The 19173-nt window shown below is 30.0% G+C and overlaps 1 protein-coding gene across 1 annotated transcript in view; it reads left to right on the top strand.

The window, feature by feature from the left end:
• LOC127175472 (adhesion G protein-coupled receptor A3) overlaps positions 1–19173 on the top strand; it is a 196255-nt gene that overhangs the window by 175295 nt on the left and 1787 nt on the right. Inside the window, exons 16-18 of the mRNA XM_051126554.1 lie at positions 4753–4876; positions 10127–10278; positions 17497–17592. Coding sequence (XP_050982511.1) covers positions 4753–4876; positions 10127–10278; positions 17497–17592 — 372 coding nt within the window. The remainder of the gene's footprint in view (positions 1–4752; positions 4877–10126; positions 10279–17496; positions 17593–19173) is intronic.

Here is a 19173-nt window from a genome sequence, read left to right as displayed (position 1 = left end):
GAAAGACAGAAGAGAAAGGGAGAAAGCAGAGAAAGAAAGAAAGAAAGAAAGAAAGAAAGAAAGAAAGAAAGAAAGAAAAGAAAGAGAAAGAAAGAAAGAGAAAGAGAAAGAAAAAGAAAGAGAAAGAAAAGAAAGAGAAAAAGAAAGAAAGAGAAAGAGAGAAAGAAAGAAAGAAAGAAAGAAAGAAAGAAAGAAAGAAAGAAAGAAAGAAAGAAAGAAAGAAAGAAAGAGAAAGAAAGAGAGAGAGAAAGAAAGAGAAAGAGAAAAAGAAAGAAAGAGAAAGAGAGAAAGAGGGAAAGAAAGAGAAAGAGAGAAAGAAAAAGAGAAAGAGAGAAAGAGAGAAAGAAAAGAAAGGGAGAGAAAAGAAAGGGAGGAAAGAGAAAGAAAGAAAAAGAAAAGGAGAAAGAAAGGGAGTAGGCGGGAAAGAAAAAGAGAGAGAAAGGGAGGAAGAAAGAAAGAGAGAGAAAGAGCGAAAGGGGGAGAAAGAAAGAAAGAAAAGAAAAAGAGAGACTTGTTTTAGTGCAGGTTGTTTGTGTGTTTGTCAGTAGTTTGTTGTGAATGTCAGAATCTCACACACTTCAGTAGTTCAGTGCAATAGATTCTGTCAGCACACACACACACACACACACACACACACACACACACACACACACACACACACACACACACAGTCGGACGTGGACTGTTGAAAGGCTCCGTCTGTCAGATTTCACATGCTGTCACCACAGCTTTGCTCTCAGTTTGCCGTGTGTTTTTCTGCAGACTCGGGCGACTCTAGAGACTGTAGATGTAGATTCCTTCATTCTGAGGCGTTTCAGATGAAATCAGTCCATCATCATCATCATCATCATTATCATCATCAGGGCTTTGGGGAAATCGGACTCCAGCCATTAGATAACGGCACAGAATCACAGTCTCGGTCTCCATGTCGTCATATCTGTGTCTATCGCAGGCCAATCTTTATTGAGTTTCTAACAATACAGTCAACATCTGCAGCTAATGTGAGTCTCTCACAGATTTAATCATGATTTTATGGCCCGAGGTTCACTGCAGACGTCTGGGGAGAAACTATACAGTCTGTTCAACTGGATTGTGTGTGAAATAAGATGCAGGTTTTTTTTGAGCTGAAATAAATGCAAAAATTCAGAATTCACTCATTCATTATTTTTATGTTGTACATTTTCTTTTTTATTTTAGTTTGTCATTTTGATTTTTGTCGTTTTAAATCGTTTTTATTAAAATGTCTATATAGTTTTTAGAATTTTTTAAATGTCAGTTTTAGCTAAATTGTTGCTAAAATAATTTTTTTAAATATTTTTTTTTAATTTTGTTTAACATTTATTTGATTTCAAGTAGTGATTTTTTTTTCGTGGTTTTAATTTAATATAAGATGAAGAAATATAAGGTTTTTTTAGCTGAAATAAATTGTATGTTTTGTTTATTTTTTATATTTTTTAAATATTTATATATTTTTTAAAAGAATAAAATAAACATGTATACACTACAATATAAAATAAAAAATATATTTTATTGTTTATAATATTATAATTTTATATTTTGTTAGATTTTTTTTATATTTTATTTTAATATTTTTAATATTTTATTTTAAATTGTTTATTTTTATTTAAAAATAAAATAAACGCGTATACTACAGTATAAAATAAAACTATATATTTGATTTAATGTTTATAATATAATTTTGTTAGATATTTTAATTTTATTTTACATTTTGTTTTAATATATTTATCTTTATATTAGTGCATCAGGTCAAACTAAATAAAAAATAAAAAATGTTGAGATATATATATATATATATATATATATATATATATATATATATATATATATATGTATGTATATATGTATATATATATATATATATATATATATATATATATATATATATATATATATATATATATATAAAATTTTTTTTTTTTTTTTTTTTTTTCAGTTAACATGTATTTTTAAGTAGTGAAAATATTTTTTGTGTGTGGTTAATTTAATATAAGATGCCATTTAAGCTGAATAAATGCAAAAATTCACAATTTACTCAGATATTTTTATATTGTCCAATTTTTTTTATCGTTTTAGTAATTTTATAGTGTGCTTTGTTGTTTTATTTATTCTTTTTTTATAGTTATTTATTTTAGAATTTATTTTATAGTTATTTTATTACATAAGGTTAAACTAAATGAATATATATATATATATATATATATATATATATGTATATAGATGTGTGTATATATGTGTGTATATATATGTATATATATATAGATGTGTATATAGATGTGTGTATATATATATGTATATATATATATATATATATATACACAAGATTGATGAAAAAAAAAATAATAATAGTCTTTTTTTTTTTTTTCCTCAAGTGTTCACTTAAGACTTAATGATCTGGAATCTTTTTTTTTTTTCATTCTAAAAGTTGGTATTTATTTAGTTTAATTAGTTTAGTTAAGCACTACATAACAGTAAAATAATACTTTTATTCATCAAGGATGCATTAAATGGATCAAAAATAATAGTAAAGACATTTATAATGTCACAAAAGATTTCCATTTCATACAAATGCAATTTTTTATTTTTTATTATTATTTTTTTTTAAACTTTCTATTCATCTGTGAATCCTGAAAAGTAAAACGCATCACGTTTCCACAAAAATATTGTGCAGCACAACTGTTTTCAACATTGACAATAATCATAAATGTTTGTTGAGCAGCAAATCAGCATATTAGAATGATTTCTGAAGGATCATGTGACACTGAAGACTGGAGTAATGATGCTGAAAATACAGATTTGATCACAAATATAAATTACAATTTAACAGATATTAACATAGAAAATGGCTAATTTAAATCCTAATAATATTTCACAATTTTACTGTATTTTTGATCAAATAAATGCAGCTTGTGTGAGCAGAAGAGCCTTCTTTTAGAAATGTTTTAAATATATGATGAGTGAATGTGAGAGTGAATCGCTCTGCTCTATAAAGGGAAATGTCACAGTTGTGCGTCTGACAGGCGAATCCATCACAGCGTGATTGTATTTGGTTACTGATTCTGCCAACTTTATCAAGAGTGTAAATGGAAATGCTGTGAGACCCATTTAAAAGTCCATCAGATCGTTTTCTCCTGCTGTTTGAGAGACACGCTTGAGTTCAGACACACACACACACATTCACAAACACACACACACACGGCTGTATGGACGGCTGCCAGGTTAAAGCTCCTGACCCAGAGACGGCTGACCTGCTCCATCTGGCCCGAGCTGAGCAGTGATTTATGGGCTCTGAGAGGGAGAATCTGCTCCAGAAGCTCGCCTCCCTGGCAAACGCTGCATTTTAAGGCATCATGGGCTTTTCCCGTGTGCTGCCGGATGTGGGTTCGTGTGATTTATTGTAATGAGTTTTAATTTAAGCTTCTGGCCGTCTGGATTTACTCGCTCTGAGAGCAAATAGGTGAAAGAAAGCAGGCGGTTTCAGGTGGTAAAGTTTGATAGTTTGGGTTGAATCGGGTCAGGTCGGGTCATGGGGATTTGGGATCCGTCTTAAAAGTGAATCTTATGTAGCAGCACCAAAATAATTTTATTTAATGTTATATATTTTTTTGTTTGTTCATTTTAATGTATATTTTATTTAAAAATAAAATAAACATGTATGTACTACAATATAAAATAAAAATATATGTGTATATATATGTTTATAATATTATAATTTTATATTTTATTTTAAATTGTTCGTATTTTATTTAAAAATAAACGTATATACTACAATATAAAATAAAACATATTTTATTTAATAGTATCTTTATAATAGTATCTTTTATATTTTTATTTTTTTATGTATTTTTATTTTAAATTGTTTATATTTTATTTTAAAATAAAATAAACGTATATACTACAATAAAAAAATCTATATTTTTTTTGTTTAATGTTATATATATATATTTTTTTATATTTATATTATATATTTTTTTTATATTATATATTTTTATTTTAGTGTATATACTACAGTATAAAATGAAAATGTTCTATTTATTGTTTATAATATTATAATTTTTTTGTCATATTTTTATTTAAAAAATTGTTTATATTTTTATTTTAAATTGTTTATATTTTATTTAAAAACATTTTAAACATTCTTTTAATATTTTTATTTTAAATATTTTATTTTATTTGAAATAAACATAATATAAAATAAAATAAAAATATATATTTTATTTCATGTTTATATTATTATAATTTTATATTTTGTTAGATATTTTTTTGTTTTAAATTCGATTCTTAAATAAAAACATAATATAGATTTTAATGCTACATTAATTATTTTATTTTAGATTTTATTGTAATTTTATTTAAAAAAAATTTAAACCTTAATTTAAAATAGAAATAAAAATATAAAAATTGTTTTGTATTAGTGTAATGTAATTTATGTATTTATTTATTCATATATACGCACACACACACACACACACACACACAAGTATGATATAAAATTGAATGTATTTTATTTGATATTATTTTATTTTTTAAATAAAATCAAATATAAAATAAAAATATATTTAAAAAAAAAAAAAAAAAAAAAAAAAACTGATGTGTCTGTCCTGTTTTTGTGTGAATTATTTTTGCAGTGGTGCTATAATGACCTGTCCTGTCTTTTTCTCTTATGGCACATTTATGGATTTAACCCGGTTCACGCATGTTGACCGTATGTCGTGTGTGTCTGTTTTTATCCAGCACAATCCGGATCAGTCGGAAAGGATGGCACATGCTTCTCAACTTCTGCTTCCACACGGCCCTGACATTCGCCGTGTTCGCCGGAGGCATCAACCGAATCAAATACCCCATCATCTGCCAGGCCGTGAGTCTTTCATCTGCACTCGCTTTATCTCTCCTGCTCAGATTGTGTCTTTCAGTGTGTCGTGGCCCCTAAAAATCGATTATTCATGTGCGCCGGCATTAGAATTCAGCGTGTACATGTGCATGTTTTTCTGATTGCTCCATGCATATGCTCTCTGACCTTAATGATAGTGCTGTATAGACTTGATTGAATCTGTATAGAGCGTCATATATTTGCACTTAAGATTCTGTCGTGCCTTCAGGGGCTTTCAGTGGCGCTTTTGTCAAAAAAGTGTGTTTGTAAGGCTCTATTCTCGTGAGCATCACTAAAAAGCTTCGGTCTTTGTGTTGCACGACTGCGTTTCGTCCCCCATTCTGGACTAACGTTTCTGTAAGTGCAGCGGGTTTGTTTGTCAGTATTATGTCCTTTATTCGGCTCTGAACCCTGCAGGATTAGGCCTATATATATATATATATATATATATATAATATATAAAAGGCTTGTCCGTTTTGTTTTAAATACCCAAAAGGCTTTAGATACATCACAGCCTGAGTAAGAGAGTGTGTGATTGGACAGAAATATCTATGGTGCAATTTTAGTCATTTATATACTGTATTTGTGCTTTAGAGAGGAAGACTTTAAAAGTGTTTGTCATCTGCCAAATGGTCGTTTTAATCAACTTTTTGGAGTAAACTAGCATATAGATGACCTTATCTAAATCTTAAATCTAATAGAGACTGGTGTTAATTTCATGGCAGCATCAGATGAACGTTACTGAAGCGAGTTTTTCTTTTTCGAAGATGTGACCTGTGGTCATGATGGGTCACAGTGTTTTGATTTTCATATTGTGTTACTGACACCAACGCAGGATTGATTTACAGGACACTCATTTTTGGAACTGATTTATTCCAAAATACATTAAAAATAAAAATCATTGTTACTTCAATGCAATTTCTATGTTTTATATATATACATTTTATCAGTGTATAATACACTGCATTTATTCACACTGGGCCAAAATGTAATAGTAATATCCAGTTTTTATATATACTTAAAAAAATGTGTGTATATATATATATATATATATATATATATATATATATATATATATATATATATATGTATATGTGTGTGTGTGTGTGTGTATGTATATATATATATATATGTATGTATGTATGTATATATATATATATATATATATATATATATATATATATATATATATATATATATATATATATATAACTGTGTATATATATGTATATGTGTGTATATATGTATATGTGCGTGTGTGTGTATATATCTTTTTAATGTTTTGTTGGTAAATCTGTGTTACAAAATTACTCACTGAAAAGTTAATGACATTTATAAACAAACATTTTATGACTTGTAAACTTTTAAAAAGGTTTAACCTTTAAAAAAAAAAAATATATATATATATATATATACACACATAATGGATATTACTATTAAATTTTGAACTAATGTGACTAAATACAGTGTCTTATACACTGATAAAATTTGGTGTAGAAATGCGCAAATTGCTTGTAATTTCACTATTAATTACAAGAAAACAGACATATCAGAAAATAATTTTTACAGTTTATATTGTATGTAATATATATAGGGATGTCAAGAGATTAAAATTTTTAATCTAATTATATGTGTATGTAATTATGAATCAAATTAGTTGAAATTTAACCATGTATCAGTTTGTTCTGAGACATTCCTCCAAAAGATCTTATAAATTCATTAGTGTTAGATGCGCAAAACATTAAATAAAAAGTTGCTTTAGACAGAAATATTTTGATTCAACTTCTTTTTCTCCCTATTTTTTCTTTTCTTTTTTTTTTTTTTTAAATAAAATGATACTCTAAGTATGAAACACAATGCGAGTAGGTCTTAATGAATGAGTCATTGAATTGTTCATTCAACTGATTTGTTCAAACATTTGATTCATTTAGAAATAAAGCCAGTGATTTTGTTTTTTTTAATGAGTCACTGAATCATTCACTCACATGATTCATTCAAAATGCAGAATCATTCTGTAACAAATCACCATTGTGTTTTGCACCGTTATGCTGAGACTTTTTTGTTTACTTTGCAAAATTGATCAAACAATTGACAGTATTATCAGAATATTACAACATTAACAACTCATTTATTGAACTGTTGTATAAAATCAGTATCACATGCAGTTGTGCAGATATTTGAGAAAAATAGCACTTTTGCTCGTGTGATATTGCCTACATAATTTGATAGAAAAATTAGAGAAAAACCCATCCAGAGGCATTTTGTGCACTCATATCTCATTTTTTGGGCATATCCTGCATAATTTCTAGTGTATATAATGTGTAATGCACAGTTATGTAGAGCAGTATTTCTAGCTGATGTGATTTCATAGTGAAATGAAGACAAAATGTCCTGTTGCTCGTCAAGGTCATCGCTGCTCAGGACACAAACTCAGATTTCCACGCGGTCGCTCATGTTGTGCTGGTTTGAACGTGTTGTTAAGCTCCGGGTTTGTCAGGGATTTTTAGTGTCGTGGCTCAAGGTCGTTCTTAGATTTATATTTATTCATCTTCATGCGTTTGATCTCAGAGGGCCGCCTGTAGAGGTGCCGGCTTTGATTGGCCTTGGCCGAGTGATGGATGGCGTAGGAAAGTGTAATCTGTGTAATGGGAATCCGCCGTCAGTCATTCTCTCCGGATGATATGATCCCTGTTTCACCCTTTATCGTTCCCTCTTTCTCCTGAGTGTTTGTCAACATATATGTTGTGTTTGCAGCCCAGACAAATGCTTAGAAAATCTGATTATTCTGTTCACAGTCTCCGCAAGCACAGCGACTCGTAAGTGGATGAGAGAATTTTATTTAGCCGGGATTCCTGCTGAATATATGACAGCGCAGCATTTAATTTAGATTACAGATGAAGAAAATAAGCACAGTGCAACAGCAGAGACAGAAAGCGTATTCAGTGTTGTGCTCAGCTGAGTGCCTGAGAAAAAATGGAGGCAAACTTATCACAGAACTATGTATTTAAATTGTGTTATATACATATGACAACCACGTTAAAACAAACAACATCTAAGATCGCTACGAGAATAAAGTCGAAAGATTATGAGAATCAAATCGAAATACTCAGAGAATAAAGTCGAAATACTATGAAAAAGTCTAAATGTGAAGAGAATAAAGTCGAAATGTTGCAAGAATAAAGTTGAAATACCACGAGAATACATTCGAAATACTCTGAGAATAAAGTCGAAACACTACGAGATTAAAATGTCGAAATACTACGAGAATAAAGTTGAAATGCTAAGAGAGTAAAGTAAAAATACCACAAGAAAAAAGTTTAAATACTCTGAGAATAAAGTCGAAATACGACGAGAAAAAAGTCGAAATACTCTGAGAATAAAGTCGAAGCAGTACGAGATTAAAATGTTGAAACACTACGAGAATAAAGTTGAAATGATAAGAGAGTAAAGTCAAAATACTCTGAAAATAAAGTCGAAATACGACGAGAATAAAGTCGAAACACAACGAGATTAAAACGTTGAAACGCTACGATAGGGCTGCACGATTAATCGAACGATGTCGTGAGGCGCGTTTAGGCAATGAAGCCGGTACTTTGATTAGTAGTAAAGCTCCATCGCGTGCGTTCAGTACACAGAGCAAGTAATACACAGAGCCGTAAAGCACTGACAAGCTACGCCAAAATCGCGCTCAAAATCGAATTCGATTTTGCGCGCGATTTGGCGTAGCTTGTCAGTGCTTTACGGCTCTGTGTATTACTTGCCGCTCCAGCTGAACGCACGTGATGGAGCTTTACTACTAATCAAAGTACCGGCTTCATTGACTTAACGCGCCTCACGACATCGTTCGATTAATCGTGCAGCCCTACGCTACGAGAATAAAGTTGAAATGATAAGAGAGTAAAGTCGCAATACTCTGAGAATAAAGTCGCAATACTCTGAGAATAAAGTCGAAATACGACGAGAATAAAGTTGAAATGCTAAGAGAGTAAAGTAGAAATACCACAACAATAAAGTCGCAATACTCTGAGAATAAAGTCGCAATACTCTGAGAATAAAGTCGCAATACTCTGAGAATAAACTCTGAGAATAGTGAGAATAAAGTACATACTCTGAGAATAAAATAAAGTCGCAATACTCTGAGAATAATACAATACGAGAATAAAGTCGAAACACTACGAGATTAAAATGTTGAAACACTACGAGAATAAAGTTGAAATGCTAAGAGAGTAAAGTAGAAATACCACAACAATAAAGTCGCAATACTCTGAGAATAAAGTCGAAATACTCTGAGAATAAAGTCGCAATACTCTGAGAATAAAGTCGCAATACTCTGAGAATAAAGTCGCAATACTCTGAGAATAAAGTTGAAACACTACGAGAATAAAGTTGAAATGCTAAGAGAGTAAAGTAGAAATACCACAACAATAAAGTCGAAATACTCTGAGAATAAAGTTGAAATACGACAAGAAAAAAGTCGAAAGATTACGAGAATACATTCAAAATACTCTGAAAATAAAGTTCAAATACTCTGACAATAAAGTTCAAATACTCTGAGAATAAAGTCGAAATATGACAAGAAAAAAGTTGAAACACTGCGAGATTAAAATGTCGAAACGCTACGAGAATAAAGTTGAAATGCTAAGAGAATAAAGTCGAAATGTGACGAGAATAAAGTCGAAAGATTACGAGAATACATTCAAAATACTCTGACAATAAACTCCAAACACTACGAGATTAAAATGTCAAAATACTACGAAAATAAAGTAGAAATACCACAAGAATAAAGTTGAAATACTCTGAGAATAAAGTCGAAATACCACAAAAATACATTCAGAATACTCTGAGAATAAAGTCGAAATAGTTAAAAAAAAAAAAAAAAAAAAAGTTATAATATTTTGAGAGCATAGCCTTTATTGCGCATGCAAAGGGCTGGGTTGAGAGCACTGGGAGAAGGTGCCAGGCCACCAGAATTTATTTGATTATTGTGTGTCTGAGCGGCCACGTCATCTTACTGGGATGAGGAACATTCAATTTTAAGGACTCTCGGAAACTGCTTAATATCAAGAATATGATGATATTTATTAACAGACTGAACAGAAATCAATTTAATGCATTCTTAATAAATATTTACATGGACAAAAATACTGCTAGAACACTAATCTGTCAGTGATTGATCTGAATTTGTTCCAGTGTGCGTTGCGCTTTAACCACTGAACTGTGTGTTTCTGTGTGTTTTAGGTTGGTATCGTGTTGCATTACTCGTCTCTGTCTACAATGCTCTGGTTGGGCGTCACGGCACGAAACATCTACAAACAAGTGACCAAAAAACCACAGCAACCACAGGACGGAGACCATGCGCCGCCTCACCCCGCCAGATCACCCATGTTGAGGTACAAACCCTCGAGTTTTACTCCAGGTTTCATTGAAACATCACGTTGTTCTCGGATTTATGACTCTTCCACAGTTGATCTGAACAAATTAGCTGCTTGATGTTAGTCTGTCAAGATGAAGCTCTTATGGTGAAAATCCCACCGGTAAACATGAGAGACAGCTGCAGGATCCACAGCGTAACCTTCACGTTAACCTTCTGTCAGTGTCAAGCTAATAAGCCCAATCAATCTGTGTTCAGTTGAGATTCAACATGTGAATTAACCTTCCGCAGAGCGAATAAGAGTACGATCACAGAACAGCTTGTACCTAAATCACTGTGTGCTGAATATGTTCTTCACCTTGGTCTTGGTGTATACCGTTTGATAGGTACAGAAACCACAGATGCCATTTTTCATAGTTAATTGAGTTTATTTTTTTGCAGTTGTTGAACACACATCTTTGTACATAATTAACAATTTAGGGGAATGTACACTTTAAAATATGTGTTTTGTGTATTTTCCGTTTGCATTTTCATTTTTAGTTTTAGTAGTTTTGTTGTGTGTTTTAATGGTTATTGGTTAAGTTTTTAGTTATTGTTGTCGATGTAGTTGTTGTTTTTTTAATTACTGTAGTTTTTTTAATAATGTTTTTGAATTTCAGTTATTTTAGTACATCAAGTTAAACTAAACTGAGTTTGAATTGGTTTGACAGCTAGCTGAAATAGGTTTTTATTAGCATTTGTAATATTTTTTATATACATTTTGAAATATTGTATATCTTTTAAAATGTTATATTTTTTAATATATTATTTTTAGTTTAATTTTAATTTAATATTACTTTTTTGACTCCTTTTTAATGGTTAAATTAAATTTAACAAAAATTACATGTTTTATTTTTTCTCACCATACATTTTTTTAGTTACCAAATTCTGTTTTTTAGCATGTCTAATTATTTAAAGCATTCTTCAAATTTATTCTTAAAATAGCCTCAGGAAATGTTTTATATATACATACACACACATACACATGACTTATCACCCTACTATAACTCATTTTGTCCTAGGGAAAGCAGCACTAACATGTTCCTCAGTGTTTTTTTTGTGTGTTCTGAGTTTAACGCAGCTTCGTTCAGCTTGTCTGCTTGTTCATGGTTTTTAATCTGGGATTTTTAGTTCTTCTGAGTGGAGTGTTTGGGTTTGATTGTGCTGAAAGTAGGTCACATGAAAGCCGAGCGCAGACATTGTGTTCTCTGTCAGAAACGCTGCGGCCTGTAAGACACGAGTCAGATGTTGAGAGCAAGATCTTTAACCAATCTTCAGTCCTCTGACGTAGAGAAACTCCATTTACACTCCAGTTCATCCTCTTTTTTTCCAAACTAGTTTGGTTTTTAATCAAAGAAGAACATGGAAAAATGGTTCCTTCAAAGTGTATTGCATACTGCACGATATGTGCTAAAATCTGAAGACTCTATTTATTTTATTTTATTTTTTTGTATGTGAAACCATATTATGCAATCCATTGCACACTAGTAATACATGCTTAAAGAAGAGCTGTGTACTGTGCATATTACATAAATAAGAGCAGTATGCTATTCTGAACAGAGAGGCCTGAAATGGATCAATAGCTCAGTAATGATGTTTCTTGTCTGTGATGTTCGCTTTCACCAGTTTGATTGAAACGTTTCTTTCCAGAATGATTCTGCTGTTCGACTGCAAGTGACGTGATTGTTTTTTCATTTATCTGTCTTCAGAATAATTCTCTCACACTTCAAGCCTCCTGCAGTTTGTTTTATTTCTGGATTGTTGGCTGGATCAGCACATCTATTTTACCCTCTCATATCTCTTTCTCAGGAGCAGACTGTTTTTATTGCATTTGCGTTTTTAGTCCAGTGAAACTTCATGTTGTAGCCTCATTCAAAGGTTTGTGGAACACATCTAATTTACAATAACTTTATTACTTCCAAGTCACATCATTTTTGTGTTTTAAGGCGAGACACTACAGGTGAATAGGATAAAAAAAACATATATTATATGATACATAGTTTAAAAATGTTATAGCTGAAATGTTATGTTTAAGTATGCACTCCTTTGTATAAACTTTCAAAACCGAAATCTGAACATTCACTGAAACAACACATTTTTTTAAATTATTTTTTTATTATTGACATTAGAGTTAGAAGTTATTACAGGAGGGATTTTGGGTGTCTCTTTTTATTACTCCATAAAACAGAAAATACTGTCAACAGACAGAAAACACATACATTTTCACCATGTTTTTAGAAATAAAATGTAGAAAACCAGGCAAATGTTATATTAACAAACCCCTCAGTAAAAACCTTCAGAATATAGATAGGCATAAAGCTGTAAGTTTTGATGTAGGTAAGTGTTACTGAAGTGGAGAAAGAAACTCATTTTAAGAAAACAGCCTTGAAATATATGCACTGCAATTGAAATGTACTGACACACATAAATATAGTGCAATAATAAAATCAAGCAAACCCTTCTTTAAAAACCTTCAGAATATAGAAAGGAATGAAACTAAGTTTTGGTGTATGTAAATGTTACTGAAGTGGAGAAAGAAACTCATTTTTGAGGAAAAAATATTACTTTAAAGATGTGTATTATAATTGAATTGTATAGATGTAAATAGATGAAGTGCAATAATAACATCAAGCAAACTATATGGGCAAACCCTTCTGTAAAAACCTTCAGAATATAGAGGGGAATAAAACTAAGTTTTGGTGAATCTAAGGGTTACTGAAGTGGAGAAAGAAACTCATTTTGCTAGTAAATGCCTGTAAAGATATGTGCTGTAATTGAATTCTATAGATGTAAATGGATAAAGTTCAATAAAAACATCAAGCAAATTATATAGACAAATCCTTTTGTAAAAACCTTCAGAATATAGAGAGGAATACAACTGTAAGATTTGGTCAATGTAAGTTCTTCTGAACTGGAGAAAAAAAAAAAACTAAATTTGCGAAAAAAGGTCTGTAAAGATATATACTGTAAATGAATTCTATACATATAAATAGCTCAATAATACCATTTAGCACATTATATGGACAAACCCTTCCTTTAGAATATAGAGAGGAATGAAACTAAGTTTTGGTTTATGCAAGTGTTACTAAAGTGGAGAAAGAAACTCATTTTGCAAAAAAAAAGCCTTAAAAGATATGTACTGTAATTGAATTCTATAGATATAAATAGCTCAATAATAACATCAAGGAAATTATATGGACAAACCCTTCTATAAAAACCTTCAGAATATAGAGTGGAATAAAGCACTAAGTTTTGGTATATGTAAGTGTTACTGAATTGGAGAAAGAAACTCATTTTGAAAAAATGGCCTTTAAATATATGCATTGTAATTGAAATCCTTTGACACAAATAAATTAAGTGCAATAATAAAATTATCGAACATTATATTAACAAACCCTTCTGTAAAAACCTTCAGAATATAGAGAGGAATAAAACTGTAAGTTTTGGAATATGTAAGTGTTACTGAATTGGAGAAACAAACTCATTTTGAGAAAATGGCCTTTAAATATATGTTGTAATTGAAATCCACTGACACAAATAAATAAAGTGCAATAATAAAATGAGCGAATATTATATTAACAAACCCTTCTGTAAAAACCTTCAGAATATAGAGAGGAATAAAACTCTACGTTTTGGTATATGTAACTGCTGCTGACATAGAGAAAAAACTAAAGATATGTACTTTAACTGAAATCTACAGATGAAATAGACAAGTGCTATAAAATAAAATAAATAAAATTTACATTTTAAGTGCATTTCAAATACTTGTTCAAATGTTTTAAAAGCTTTTTAAATGCATAAAAAAAGAAATCACATTTTGTTTGTTTTGTTTGTTACAGATACCTGTTGTTATCATTCTGCTGTTATAGTCACCTTCTTTTCAGCCCTTCTTTTGTTATCAGATCCTGTGTAAACACTGCAGGTGTAATGAAGGTCGCAGACGCAGCGGTGCATCTGTAATTGAACTAAGCTAAGAGTCACGGTGCACCAATCGTTTCACCTTCATTTTGTTTCAGCATCACCTAAAGTGCTGATATCTGATTGCATGAATTGTTTGCTCTGTAATAAGTCGATCCGTATGGAACAGTTTGACCCATTCATGCCAATTTATGGACTGGTGATCACAATCCTGGAGCTCATTCCTCTTCGTACATGATCATTTTTGCCTTATTGCAATATTGCTAGTATTTCTGTTTAGTGTTTATGGTTTCAGCTGTAAAATTTCTCATGCTTTTAGTGGTTGAACTGCTGTTCTAGTTGGATGGTGAAGCAGCTCCGGTTTAGCGTTTTTTGTAACTCTAGTTATTTTGCTCCATATAAATGGTTCTTACAGATAGTTGCATCACGTTTGTGTAACAGATGAAAGATTAATATTTGTATAATAAGGTTCCATTTGTTCCATTAGTTAACATAAACAATGAAAAATACATCTAAAGCATTTATTAATCTTAGTTCATTTTAATTTCAACATATACATTATTAATCCAAAGTTGTATCTGTTTAATATTTTTAATGGATATGAACTAACAGTTAAGTGACACCAAAGTCATTTATAATGTAACAACAGATTTTTGAAATGCTTTTGAACTTTCTATTCATCTGTGAATCCTAAAAAAAAAAAAAAAAAAAAAAAAAAAATGACAGCTTTCACAAAAATATTGTGCAGCACAACTGTTTTTAACATTAATAATAATCAGAAATGTTTATTGAGCGGCAAATCAGCATATCAGAATGATTTTTTTTTAAGGATCAAGTGACACTTAAGACTGGAGTAATGATGCTGAAAATTCAGCTTTGATCACAGCAATCAATTACATTTTAACATAGATTGACATAGACAACATCTGTTTTAAACTAATAATATTTCACAATTTTTGCTGCATTTTCGATGACATAAATGCAGCCTTGCTGAGCAGAGAAGACTGTGTGAGATTTCTTTTGAGTTTTCTAAACGGCTACATTCTGTATCACACAGCAGACAGCTTTTTCTTCAGATGTTGGATAATTTCATGAATTATGCAGTGTGTTTGGACTAACCCGAGTGTCTGCGCTCAGAGGGCGGCGGTTTTAATCTCCCCAAATGCGAACGCCGCAGAGACTCGCCGGGATGCTGTTGAGATGTCATAACAGCCCTAATTCACCGCCTGAAATTACACTCATTTGCTTGTATGTTATTCTGCAGAGAGCACGCGTGTAGTTCACTCCCCTTAGACTGTGTGTGTGGCGTTTCTAAAAGCAGATAATATGCTGACGCTGGTGTATCTTTGCTCGCTGTGCCGATCTCACGTGATTGACTCTAATGTCGTCTGTCACAGGAGCCCATGGAGGCAAATCAATTTCACACACAGACACACACACACACACACACACTGAATCACATCAGCTCCGTGTCCTATCAGCACGACCTTCCACCAGGTCATAGTCCTCCTCCATTTCTCATTGTCTTCAGGTGATTCATGAAGATGTGATTGTATAGCTCAGGCGTTCTGGGTCTTCATTCACTTTAATTATATGGATAGAAGCATCATATTTACAGCTGAATATCTTCACATAAAAATCAAGAATGAAAGTCATAGGTTTGAAGCACTTAATAATGGTTATGTATTTTTTTTTTTTTTTTTAACTTTACAACTGGATATATGAGACTGGTGTAATGATAAATAAAGCAGGTATTTTTTCATTCAATTTATTTTTTGAAGATCTATTTGGTTTTAAATATTTTAAAATATGCTTTATTTTAATTAGGTACACTGTGGAAAAAAAAAACAATTTAAGTCAACTTAAAAAATGTTACCCTGCAGCCTTAATTTTAAGTTCTGTCAACTTAAATAAGTTTAGTCAACTTGAAATGTTAATTTGTACTAAGTGAAAATTTATATATTTGAGTTGACTAAACAAGCAATTTGGTTTGTTAAACTTCAAAGCTGGGCTTGTTATCCAGCTGCCTTAAAATTTTAAGTTGAATGAACTCAAATATCCAAGTTGTAACTTAGTACAGCTTGACATTTCAAGTTTACTAAACTTTTTTTTGAGTTGAATGAACTTTAAATTTAAGGCAGCCGGGTAACAAATTATTTTAAGTTGAATCAACAAATTGTTTTTTACAGTGTACCAGCATTTTAGCCAAACTGTAGTTAATTACAGTAAGGATGTTTAATGCAAGTATTAAAATACAGTAAAAATAACAATAAAAGTACTCAAAGGCATGTTTTTTCCACACTGTTTTTACTTAAATAAATGAAAGTGTGATATATAATTACTTTTATTTGAATTATTTTAATCGTTGTAATTTTTGTTTTTAATTCTTTTGTATTTAATATTTAGTAGTTACATTTTAATTTTTAGTTTAATGTTTTTTGTGCATTTTGTCATTTTTATTAGATTATTTTTTTTTAAATATTTCTGAACAATTTGTTTTTATTTTAGTTTGTTGAATTTCAGTGCTAGTAGTAAAATGCAATCAAATATATGATAAAAATAATCAAATGCATGTTTATCAGTTTTTCCCTAAAATTAAAAATACTAAACGAAAAATATAGTTTTAATATAATATAATATTAATATTTTGAAATATGTTTAAGGTTTCATTTTTTTTTTCTAACCCATAAAAGTGTTTTTATTATAGTTTTTGTTTATTTTCATTTAGTATTTTAGAACTTAAACTTTTAAGGTAGCTGCAGAGGAAACTTATTTTCATGTAATATTTATTTCAGTTTCAAAATTGCAACATGTTTTTTCCTGTAGATATTTTTACTAAAACATTTTAATGCATGAAAAACTGGATCATGGTGGATCAACAGTTTGAAGAGAAACTTGCTGAGAAAATTATAGTTAGTTAACACTATAAATGTGTTTATCCTGCTATTTAAACAACATCTTGTTGTCAGTCATTTAAAGGAAGCCCTGGAGTGATACCATGCACGTCTTCCCATCATTTTCTCGTTTTGTCTTTCCTCTGCACTGGCTTTGGGTTTTTCACATCTCTCTGATGTGATTCCTGTAGATCCTGATTTTGCTTTGTGTTTAATGCTTTCCTCAAACAGTCCTGACAGGTCAAATAAATCTCTCATGAACGCACTCCCTCAACACAGTCACTTCGGTGTTTGATGAATCCCAACGCTGTATTTTTAGCATCAGCTTGTTGAAACCGTATGAAGCAGGGGTGTGATGGTGTGTTTTCTGTGATTTGTGTCTGCAGGTTTTATTTAGTGAGTGCAGGTGTTCCCTTTATCATCTGCGGCATCACAGCAGCCATCAACATCGAGAACTACGGCAGCGGAGAACAGACGCCATTGTGAGTGGCAGCTAAATCAGTCTTCTTATACAAGTTTCACTCAAAGTAACATGCTAAATATGGACAATTTGTTCACTTGCATTGAATGAAAAAAAAATGTTTTTTTTGTATATTTCTGTGTAGCTTTTTTTATTATTATTATTTTCCGATTTAGTACATTTAATACTTCAGCTAAAACTTATTTCATTTAGTCACCAAGGCAGGATTTCTGTTTCATTTTCTTTAGGGTTAAGTTTGAGTTTCTCATCCAGTTATTTTATTTTATTTTATTTTATTTTATTTTATTTTATTTTATTTTATTTTATTTTATTTTATTTATTTTATTTTATTTCATTTTATTTTCAAATTTAATTTAATTTTAATGATTTTTTTTTTACTATTTTTTTTTTTTTTTTTACAAAAATTGTAACATTTTTACCATTTTAATTACAAAAAAGTTTGTTAAAAATAAGATGTGTATTTTGCATTTTAATTAATTTTTTTGCACAACTGCTAACTGTATGTTTATCAGTGTTGCAAACTTTAATTTTTTCATCTAATATTTTATTTTATTTTAGCTTTATTTTAGCCTTATTTCAATTACAGAAAATAGTTAAGTTTTCTGAAATTTTGCATTTTAATTTAGTTTAATTTAAATTTATTTTTTTAATTTTATTTTATTTTATTTTGAGTTACTAAGTTAAAAACAACACTGCTGAAGACACTTCTATTTTGCATTTTAATTTAATTTATTTGCACAATTGTAGACTGTATGTTTATCAGTGTTGCAAACTTTAATTTTTTCATGTACTGTTTTATTTTATTTTACCTTTATTTTAGCTTTATTACAATTACAAAAAAAAACTCTTTTTAAGTTTTCTATTTTGCATTTTAATTTATTTAGTTTATTAATTTATTTTATTTTAACCACAACATTTTTTTTTAGTTAAAAATAACACTGGTAAAGACGATTATGCATTATCAGTGATCATTTCATTATCAGTGATGCAAACTTTAATCTAATCTTTTCATCTAATGTTTTATTTTAACGTAACTTTATTTCAATTACAAAAAAAATTGTAAGTTTTCTTTTTGCGTTTTTTTTTTTTTATTATTATTATTATTATATTTTAATGACAGCATTTTTTTTAATTACACTGGTGAAAACGATTGTATTTTGCATTTTAATTTAATTTATTTGCATAATTGTGTATGTTTATCAATGTTGCAAACTTTAAGTTTTTCATGTAATGTTTTTAATTTAGCTTTATTTCAATTACAGAAAAATACAGAAAACTATTTTTAAGTTTTCTGTTTTGCTTTTTAATTTTATTTGATTTTATTTAATTGTATTACTTTATTTTTCAGCTTTAATTGCTGGTTGTATTGCCTTTGTTTGTACTGGTTTGTACTGGCTTATTTATTACTAGTTTTATATTTTTATTTATTTATTTATTTTTTTGTCATTACAGATTATATATTTAGCAATGTTGCAAATTCTAGAAATCTGCTCAGAAAACAATGGTGTCATTTTCAGCTCAATTTCAAGTTTTGTTCTCATCCATATCAGTGCATCCAACCTTAATGAACCTTAATAAAATA

The sequence above is a fragment of the Labeo rohita genome, chromosome 13 (assembly GCF_022985175.1).
Source record: "Labeo rohita strain BAU-BD-2019 chromosome 13, IGBB_LRoh.1.0, whole genome shotgun sequence".
Classification (NCBI taxonomy): domain Eukaryota; kingdom Metazoa; phylum Chordata; class Actinopteri; order Cypriniformes; family Cyprinidae; genus Labeo; species Labeo rohita.
Note: the sequence above shows the minus strand (reverse complement) of the source record. Positions and strands in the feature narration are given on the sequence as shown.